Consider the following 10,722-nt stretch of genomic DNA (forward strand, 5'->3'; position numbering starts at 1 on the left):
CCCATGGCATTGCAAGGAATACCTCATTGTCTTGCTCAAGTCGATTCGATGGCGACCGAGAAACCGAAGCCCAAGGGACACGGTGACTGGAAATATTAACGGGTCATGTTAAAACCTCTGCATGCTCAATTGAAAGCGAAACTCTAGAATTTTAGAGTTGACTAGTACTGACTGCTCATGTTCTGAGGTGAATTGTGGGCTAAAATTCTTTCATTGGTGCATGTAGCGATTGTCATGCGTTTGAAACACGATAATATCTATTTCTGCTAAATCTATCCCTGCGACGGTGCGGCGATACAGCTAGTTCTGCATTCCAGATGTATGCATTTTCGGCTGGCAATTTGGGACTGAAATTGGTTATTACTGGAGTCCTGTAATGACGAGAATTATATAAGATTAGTGGAAAAACGCTAGTAAAGCAAAATCTTTGCATCACCGCTTTAGAGCGTGAACCAAGCACAGTAAGCTGATAATTTTCTTTGACCTTGACAGCGACTGTCGTTTGCTTCGCTGTACTTATTAGGACTAAATATATAATAAGGGTTCGTATATTGCTTAACGGGTGCCGAACATATTGAAAAAGCCAAACATATGTGCAACATCAGCACACAGTGCTTCCTCACAGTAGAGAGCGCCGCAACGCAGCACACAGGTACTTCACTGCCGAAGGATTCCACCCTTTGACAGGTTTCAAGGAACTAGTCGGCCCTAAGCAGGTCGACCACCCACTTTCGGTTCCTTCGGTTTTGGGTTTCTCAACAACCATCGACTGGACTTGTGCCACACCATGAAAAAGAGGGCACAGTTCACCACCAGGCGCTTCTGGGCGTGTCCACGCGAGATGTAGCCCTGGGCGAGTATTCGGTCTTGGCAGCGGACGATCCACGTGAACTCGTCGTCTGGAGCGATATGACGATGGGTATGACAGCGCCCGCGCTGCCCATCGCTTTGGCCGGCACAGAGAACGCTCTGGCCTTGACTCCTCCCGGCTGCCAGCCGCCCTGCGAGCTGCCCTGCTCCTGCTGCTGCTGTTGCTGCTGCTGCTGCGGCCAGATGACCTGGACTGAGGCGCCGCCGGCATTTCCTCCTCCCTGCTGTTGCCACTGTCCCTGCGGCAGCGCTTGCTGCGTGACAGACCTCACGATCGGTATTGGCACGTAGATGAGCTTCACTTGTGTTCTAGGCAACGGTTGTTCGTTCGGCGGCGACGGAGGTTGCTGTTGTGGATGCGAATGCTGTGGCTGCTGGTTCGGGTGCTGCTGGTGTTGGTGCGCATGCTGCTGGTGCTGCTGCTGCTGCTGCAAAGCCTGATGATTGTTCTGGTTCTGGTTGTTGTTGTGGTTCTGGTGCTGCTGGTACTGCCAGGGGGCACCGCCACCCCCCGGTCCCATGTTCTGCCACGGGTTAGGCGGATTGTGTGCTGGAGGAGTCGGCAGGGACGTAAACGTGGCGACGTGTCCCGGCTGCTGCGTCGACCAGGGGAGCGAGATGTCCGCGGGAGGTCCCTGGTTTTGGTGATGGTGTTGCTGGTGTTGTTGTTGGTGCTGGTATTGTTGTTGCTGCTGTTGCATTTGCCAGGGCAGGGCGACGCTGTTTGTCTGCCATGGGGCACCGCCTCCCTGCCAGGACCCCGGGCCCGGACCTTGGAGGTGAACAGCAGCGATGTCGTTCGCGCCTCCGCCGCCTCCTCCCCCTCCTCCACCGCCGTGATTATTCCATGGTCCGGGTGAATGGAACGTCATCCGCCCCGGCTGAAAGTGCTGCTGCTGCTGTTGCTGTAGTTGCTGTTGCTGCTGCATGGGAGAATGGTGCCACTGCTGAGACCATGGGGCCACCGCGGTGATCTGCTGTGGTCCCGACGGGGCGATGGACACCAAGTTCTCCGTGGCGAACGGTTCGTGAGTCACCCAGGCGAAGTCGTTCGCTCTCACCAGGCAGCATGTGCAGATGAGCCCAAGAAGAGAGATGCTCTTCTGTGGTGTGTATGCAAAAAAGAAAGAACGCAAGAGACTGGCAGTTAGTAGTTCAGAAATGCCGGAACAACGACAATCAAACTGACGACTGTTTTCTGAATACTGTTTACGGCAGATGGGTGAAAGGCGATCAGTCCTTATAACTTTCGCTTGTTGCAGTGGCAGTCTAAATAAAGATAATTCAGCAAAATATTTCCTAGAAGAATTGAAACTGCTGATGGCATTTTTACCTAGCGGTGAAACATGACCGATGAGAGTTAGCAGTGCTTTAAAATCAGTTGTTAAAGAGAAAAAAAAATGACGTCTAGCTCCTGCGAAATTCATGTTCTAGCAGTTGGATGCGCTAGTGCTGCACTCCCATGAGTGCCATCATATGGAAGTTTCGAGCATCTGTTTACTGAAAACCCATTACATGCTTTACCCAAAGCGCGCAGAAAGCAGCGAAGACGAACGCGAGAAAATACACAGGCAAGCGCCGACTTCCAACTGAATTTCATTCGAAAAATTGATAGAAATGTGCAGGAACATGGAAGGGAGGATAAAGGGAGGAAGGTGTTGTTGACCTCAGTTGGCATGGCACATACCCACGCGGAGGGATTGACCAAGGTTTGGCGGTCAGTGCCAAGGGAAATCACACAGGTGATTACGAGGTAATTAGAGGCATGACGCGGTGAAGTAGAGTAGCGAACTGACTGAGAATTAATTACGAACTAGACGAAACCCACACTTTATTAAGCTCCAATACATGCTCAGCTCCAGCAATCCGCGCAAAATATATAGCAATTAAAAACATTATGACAATTATAAAATGTGGGTAACATGACGGAGGCAATGCTTATACCCTTAGTTTTCGTTTGCAAATGTTTATTTTCGTTAGGCAAAGTACTGCTCAGGAGGTCAATGGCCAGCAAGTAATAAGGAAGCGTAAGCGGCGTTAAGGCAAGTCATTTTAGTAGCGGCATCAGCGAGAAATTTCAGACCATATTCTGTACTCTACTCATGCTGGAAATGTGCTGCGGTTACTGTTATCTTTTCACGACACTCAAAGCTGGAGCGAACTTTAATCTAGTACGCGCTGGAACAACCCCTGTTTCAATAACCGATAATCTTTCAATTATTTTTTAATTCTTTTCTGATAGTTTGCATCAGCAAGCACAAGAAAGCAACGAACAGGACATACCTGTAGTTTTCGCAAAAGGATACTCTGTTATCTGCTACATAGTGCGTGAACTGAACAGTGCACAAAACTGAACTAGAGCACAAAGCGCCATGCTTTTCGTCTTGTCCGGTTTATATACGTTGTCCAGTCTCAGTAGCGTACGTCTCGGGCTTCGAGAAGGGCAACGCATTGAAGACTGCAGTACGAACTGTCGTAGCGACATCCTCATTTGTTGGAATATTTTTTCTTGCACAGACACTGAAAACGCGAATGTTTTCATGAAGTCAGGACGCCTGCAACCCAATTCGGCTCGCTTCGAGACAGGTCCGCGAGCCCCATTCGCCGTGACGGGTCAGCAGCCCCCGCTGACTATACACTTCCTTATAGCCGCAATCGCAAGACCGTCGGTTAAAGCGGCACCGCCCGCGCGTAGGCGTGGCCGCCATGCGGTGCAGTCGCGTAAAGGCTGCTTATAGCGCTCGTAACGTGCGTGCGGTGAGGCTTTCCTCGGAGCCGAACAGGCCTCGGTTAAAGCATGCGTCTAAAACCAGCACCTTGCGGACAGACAGATACAAGAGGAAGAGGGCGCGCGCTTAGGAGATGCTGAGGTCACATTACGGTTCATTTCTTACTGGTAATAAACTGACTGAGTTGCGCGACAAGTTTCGCTTAGTGTGTATCGGAATGTCTATATTCTGACTGAGCCTTGTCGAAGGCCAGCGCACTTTCAAGCCAAGGTTTGCAGCCTCTTCTTGTTTTTTAATGCGTTACCATTATAACCCTCATCTTGGAAAAATCTGTCCGTCCGTCTAAGCCTCTGATATCACGTGGCGAAATGGACAGAGGGAAATTCTCCTGTCGATTTTCATGGTAGGGAAATGGAACGTAGGAAAGGAAAAACGAATAGAGGATGGAGGTGACGGGTGGTGCAGAGTGGAGAGGAGGTACGGCGTGTCACGTGATGATTAACTGCTGGCCCCACGCCACCTGCTCTCACGATCTAAACCCGTCAGCGGCGGCGGCTGTTCCTTTTGAGGGGAACACTAATGCTAACGGTACTCTGCCGCATCAATCGCATTGATCGCACATATATATTTTTTTCAGGCCGATTCGTTCTGTACTTATTTAGCCAACACTTCCAAGCGCATTCTGTCAGTAAAACCATGCAGGCAAAGGTGAAGACCTCTGACCAGTGGCCTAAGAATCTCTTGGAGCACAAGAACACTTTGCAGTCGGCCTGTCACATTGATGGTCATCGTGACAGACAGTAGCGCAAGTGCTTGTCAACTAAGAGCCCCTCAGCTGGAAGTGATTTCGCGACTTCGAGCGATTATCTGCTAACCGTGCGGCTTTAGTGGGAGAATGCGCTCGGAAGTTTAACGTTAAAATAACTATACGAAAAATTAATCGATGTGAAAAAGGCAAAGTCGGCTTGTGGAGACTCTACAGTCCTTACATAATTATCCAGGATTTTAGTCAGACGGGGATGCTGAATCATACTAAGTGCGTTTAAACTTTCAATCGTAGATTCAAGACAAGGCTGTAAACTTGGTATAAACTCGGAACTCGTTAAGTCAGATTAGTATTGTCCCGAGGGCCGAACCTTGTAACAGCTCATTCCCTACTTCGTTCTTCATTAGTTGGCCAGCTCCTCTTTTTTTATGCAACAGCTGGCAAGCTGTCAGCCATGACGTTACGTTACGGAGTTATTAATTACTGAAATGCAAACACAATCGCATATAATCGCATATATAAATGAAGTTCAATCGCGAAATAAATCGTTAGAAAGGATAGCCCACGTACCACACAAAGCAAGTGCCGCCCTATACCACTTCTCAACAGAGACCTTTAGCATACCGCGTATACCGCATTACCATTACAGTTGCTGTTACCAGAGAACAGATAGCACGACTGCTCATGCGCCGCCGCGTACCAAAAACGGGCCCGAAAATACTTTAGTATACCGTCATCCGCTACCATACTGCCGGCATTACTACCGGCAAAAAGGGTGGCGCTGTTTCGTGGACAGCGGCGAATACGCCGCCGCTGTGCTGACGGCGTACTTGACGTTCGCAGATAGCCATGGAGGAGTCACGGACTAGAACCAGTGCTTCGGCTGGGTATCGTATAAACGGCTGATTGAGTCTGATTATTCTTATCATCACGTCTTCTCTTTACTCAAGCAACAGGCAAGTCGCTGATATGCAATGAAGTTAAACTACATCAATCCATATCTGATCATGCTTAATCTAGATTTCACTCTGTAAACTATAGATTCAGCTGGGTTGAACCCCAGCAATTTTTTTTTTAAAATCAGGGCACATTGCGATAACTAAAGCTCCTCAATTTAGTATGTAGATAATACACTGCCTAAGCTGTATGTCACTTGACCATGTCGGCTTGCGAACGTTCCTCGAGGTGCAAATCGTGCGGTCACTCGCTTGCAAACCACCGCGTCACGCTTGGTATCGACGCCTTTTTCGAGCGACATGTATATGACATTACACGAAGATGAAGTAGCTTCGATCCGAGAGTATGTCGCAGTTTATCAGAAACAAAATTTCGTGGCCAAGGAAGATACTGAGCTGCCAGCAAGTGCGACTTTCTACTCGCATGGAGGCGTAAGCTGTCGACCATTACTGTATCACTGTAAGAAGCGTGCTCCGGAACCATGGTCACCTCCGGTAAAAGTCGCACATGTGCAGTCATGTTCCTGTTCCACGGTAACGATAACTATAGCACGGTACATGGTGTGCTTAAGATGCTAGGAGGAACGCTTTGGCTTAGTCAAGTTGCAGTCGGTAAACGTGTGGGCATCCAATGATCCAGAGTGTCCAGTAACCCAGCCAGCGCCCAGTGTGGACGTCCATTGCAGATGTTCACTCTAAAAAAATTTTCACCCTTAAAGGTGTAAAAAATGGGTCTCGATTGTCTTGAGGCTAACACCCTGTGGTGTCCATGTTTACTTTGTCCCAAGGTTCGCACCCTTTGAGGGTGCTCACCAACACCTTAAAGTGTGGTTTGGTTTATGGGGTTTCACGTCCCAAAGCGACTCAGGCTATGAGGGACGCCGTAGTGAAGGGCTCCGGAAATTTCGACCACCTTGGCTTCTTTAACGTTCACTGACATCGCGCAGTACACGAACACCTTAAGGGTGTTCGTGAACATCCTCATAGTGTAAAAGTTCATGAACACCCTAACTCATAAGGACGTTCACAAACCCCCTTAAGGTGTTGGTGAACATCCAACACCATGTCCATGTTCGATGTTCACGAAGACCCTCAACGTGTTGGTGAGGATCCTCAATTGGTGTTAGCGCTGGGACAAAAGCAACGCACCTTTAAAGGTGTACAAATTTTTACATGATGTGTGCACGTCCAACGAAAGGCAGCGCGGAAGACGAAGTGGACGTCGGGCGCGCGGTAGGGAAGGCACGGAAAGCGAGAGCGCACGAAGGGCGAAGGCGAAAGCGTCACGCACGCCGCGCGCGAGCACCTCTCCCATCTCGCCTTCCTCCACAGTAGCGTCGTCCGCTGCTTTTCCTCCTCGGGGAGACGGGGAGCCGACAGGACAGGCCATCCGTTTGGAATAATCAGCTGCTGCAGGTGAGGGCGAGGCCGCCGTCGTGCGCGCACGAGCGGCACGCGGGAGCGAGTACGGGGGCTTGTCGAGAACGGGGCATTGAACGTATTGCTCTATCGGGCCGACCATCTCAGTCACTATCCTTTCTTATTTTGGGCTCTCGTGCGGCTTCCAGCTTGGCATTTTGTTTTGCTCACGGCTTGGTTTTCGCTGCTCTGTCGGTGGGCCGTTTATTCAGGGTGCGGATTTTAAAAAATAGTAAGTTGATGCATCTTTGCCTGCGTAACTAATGTAGAGTGGTGAACAGCCTTGTCTAGAGCGCTTGAGCAGTGCGCACTTGGTAACAAAAACCGAAATTAGAGAGCAGCCCCTCATTACAGGGCAAATTTTTCGTGCCTGCTTTGTTTACGAGGCTATCTGGCGCTACTTCCGAGCAAGCGTTGCAGCTGGACCCTAGAGGCTGCCACAAAATCTGGATATGTTTGCAAGGAAGTGCACCGCCCGAGCGCTCTAGACAAGGCTGCTCACCACTGTACTAGTCTCCATGACAGTGGAACACGGCGTAATGATGAGTGTTAGGATAATTTTAACTACTTGGGAATCTCAACTTACAGTAAGATCAAAAGTATATTAAAGCGGTTTTTGTTTTCCATATTAATGCCATTCTCGTTCTCAGCAGCAGAAACGGTGTAGACAGAGAGAAACCCAGGCGCATGAACTGATGTTACCAGGAGTTCGGCGTAAGGTTTCACTGTCGCTTAGAGTGTGGTGGAAGTTTGGTCGCGTGAACACTTCAAGCAACTCTCAGTTGTGTAGGTGGATTTTCACTTGCGCTTTAGTTGCGAGTTTGATCATGCTATCAACTCCCAGGTCATCCTTCAGGTTAGAATTTAAGGCGTTTTGCAAGCGAAATGTTAACTGCGTTTTGTGATAGGTTATTACTGCTGCAAATAAGATTATCGCCTGCAGATTAGATTATCAGTCCGGCTAAAAATGCGGTCATCAGTGGGGCTTTTTTTTTTTTGGAGGGGAGGGGGGGAGGGGAAGGAGGTTAGAGAAATGGTTATCCGTCTACGCGTTAATTGTTGACGCACTTTGTCAGCTCGGGAATGATTTTCTACCAGAAAGTATTTAGCCCGTTTACAGTGCAATAACACTTCAACGAACGTCAAAAGGCATTTGGAAATTATAGCATAAATGAATGTTCGAAATTGAAGTGAACTCATTCCGTGTTATTTTTTTTGAAGCAGGTTAATTATAAAATGGTTTCTATAGCCACATTATTTCAGAGTATCGAAAACCGAACGCATGTTCCGTATACATGTCATTTTTTTCAGAAAAGAGCAGGCATGTTCTGACGAACTTTGCCATTAAATGCCTCGTAAAGTGAGCGAATTCTTCTGTTAAGTATTTTTTGCGGTATTAATGTTGAGTTCCAAATGGCAAACGCTTACAGTTTCTCCAGATACAGTATTACCTTTCTTGCTAAAGTTGTTTTGTAAGATTGTTCTAATGCAGGTTCCTTTATTTTACTTTTTGTTGACACTCGGAGGTTATTAGCATCGCATCGTGCACATTCGCTGAAGGCATAGCGCCATCCTCAGTTTTTACCCGCAGTGATATCCGCACTGTGCGTTCGAAATGCTAAGGGCTAAGCCACTGTTTCGCAATTACATTATCCGTAATTTATCATAGGGGAAAGTTGCTGGACTTCCGCCAAAATGACGCTGAATCGAAAGCAATGGTTTTGCTTCCAATTTCCAAAATATTTGTTAAAGTGAAATTGGCTGCGTGCTGAAATTTCTTCGACTGAAATTCATTTGTATTGAACATACTACAATAATGCTTCGACACAGGGTTTGGCAAACGTTAGTTTATCTAAAGAGTTAGTTCAAACGAGGTTGGTTGAAGCGGTACTTCAGTGCAAGTAGTTGCATGCTTCGGCTGTCATTCTGCCCTCTGTTGAAACTTCCTGTCGTGCAGGCTATTATTTGCACCTCAGTTCTAACACGAACCGTCGTTCACAGTTAACTATTCTCGTCCGGAATTCACGGTCAAAGTAACTCTTTCATAACGTGTCATTGTCGCACTTTGTGGTCACAAAAAATAGCGTGGTCACGAAAACAAATATATTAATCATGCACAAAAACCAGTGAAATGTCTGAATGCTAGTGATAATTAGAGCAATATAGCTGCTAGAATTTTATGTTCATAAGCTGAGGCATTTCGTTCGTTCTGAAGGAATTCACACAAACTTGAAATGGCTTGTACTCCGATTTGAATACAGAGTAGTTATCCACTAACTTGTCCGCATCTCGATAAACCTATTGCGCAAGAGTGCAAGAACTCAAGAACTGTGCGCATTCCTTCGCCAGCTCCTAATCCTGTAAGCACTATTCCCTTTGTTCCTGAGAGGCTTCACAACGTTTGTTTATGAACACGTTGACAGTTAAAAGTAGCCTTATAAAATAGTAGCGTGACTGGTCGAGTAAAATCTACCGACAGAATCAAGCAAAGAGCAAAAAAAAAAGAACTAACAAAAGGGAGAGAAACACGCTAAGACTCCAGCATCGCACTTTCGACCAAAGCGGAACAAACAAGCTCGCTTGTCGCTGAAAACGAGAGCGTCCGATGCATTCATCCGTGACCGGTCAACGCATCGCCGACCGTGTTTCATCGCAGCCGCGCGGTGGATGAGCGATGCTGCACAGATTGCGCCAAGGACCCGCTTCGCAGAGCACATTGACCCGGCACTATAAATGGCGTTTGCAAACAGGCGCCTGTCGAACACCTATCCTGGGGTACTGAAGGGCTCTGACCTACCCCTATGCATCGGGTGCCAGTCCATACACCGCGGAGTGTCCTGATCGGCTTCTCGAAGAGCGCCGCATCCAGCCAGGATGAGAGGCGGAGAAAGGCGGACTGGCGATCGTCTTCTAAAACTTAATACTGCGTGGAGAGATTGCTCACAACGTTTCCCCTGTATTTCGCAGCGCCGTCGCCTGCTCCCACACGCAAGAACAGGCGCCAAATACGTTAACCGCTATGCTACCGAGCGCCAAGTCCCGGGTTCGACTGCCGCCCACAGCGGCTGCTACGTCGTGGTGAAGACGAAACGCGAAAGCCAAAGACGTCTCAACAGTAGGTTTCCCTCAGGGCCCGCCTCAACAATCAACGCCAAGTCCTCAGCAGGGTTCACTCAACGGCTGAGGTTGCTATCACCGGCTTCATTTTCACTTTCTACATATTCTTCGCCTGACTTGCTTCTCGTCTCATCCGCATCAGCTTCAAGCGTTGCTCGATAAAGCACCTCACGTGGCGTTGTCTTATGAAGAGGGGCGACCAAAAATCCACTTGCTGGTGGTTCGGGGCTGGATTATTTTATGCGAGCTCGCGTTCCGGTAATCAGTGCAGAGCCGGGACATGTCAGCGTCGATGTCGTCGTCTTCTTGAGCTCCATCTCACTACTTGTAGCAGTGGAGTAGAACATATAGATGCCAGAAGTGACGGCTTCAGTAAATGTGGTGATCTCACGAGCTCACGAGGCGGCCATGTAAGTCTGGAAAGTGTCGCCTCGCTCTCAAGAACTAGCGAGACGGCGCTCACATATACCTTCCGTCTCTACACTGCCCTTCTAAACACGATCTAATATCCGGTTGCGTTATCCCGGTTACCGCAGGTTCGCGCGCGCGAGCGCACTGGCGATTCGCGGTGCTTGCATACTCACGTGGCCCATGCTGCTGCCTCGCGCGGTGTCCACCACGAGACGAGGAGAGAGCGCTCTGCGTACAGCCCAGCCGGCGCTCGTGTTGGCGCGCTTTTGGGGGGTGGCCGGGCGCGGAGGGAGCTCTTTATACGCGTCAGCCGGGAGCGGCCGCCGGCCCATCTGGGTCAGGGGCCTGCCTACCCTTCCCCGCCGCTGACGCCGCCGACGTCCCAGTTCGGCCACTGCCGGACCCTCGCCGGGATCATCCGCAAGCACTCCTCCGATCGTCACACACTCGCAAA

At 49.1% G+C, this 10,722-nt stretch overlaps 1 protein-coding gene across 1 annotated transcript; it reads right to left on the reverse strand.

Annotated features, from left to right (window-relative positions):
- Positions 1-748: 748 nt before the first annotated feature.
- LOC149370880 (uncharacterized) lies at positions 749-10,450 on the reverse strand. Its single transcript, XM_089584189.1, has 2 exons — positions 10,442-10,450; positions 749-1,973 (listed from the first exon to the last, which is right to left on the reverse strand). The coding sequence occupies exons 1-2, from the start codon at positions 10,448-10,450 to the stop codon at positions 807-809; spliced, it is 1,176 nt and encodes a 391-aa protein (XP_089440315.1). The 3' UTR covers positions 749-806.
- Positions 10,451-10,722: the final 272 nt, after the last annotated feature.

The sequence above is a fragment of the Amblyomma mixtum genome, chromosome 1 (assembly GCF_055824585.1).
Source record: "Amblyomma mixtum isolate Tamu chromosome 1, ASM5582458v1, whole genome shotgun sequence".
Classification (NCBI taxonomy): Eukaryota; Metazoa; Arthropoda; class Arachnida; order Ixodida; family Ixodidae; genus Amblyomma; species Amblyomma mixtum.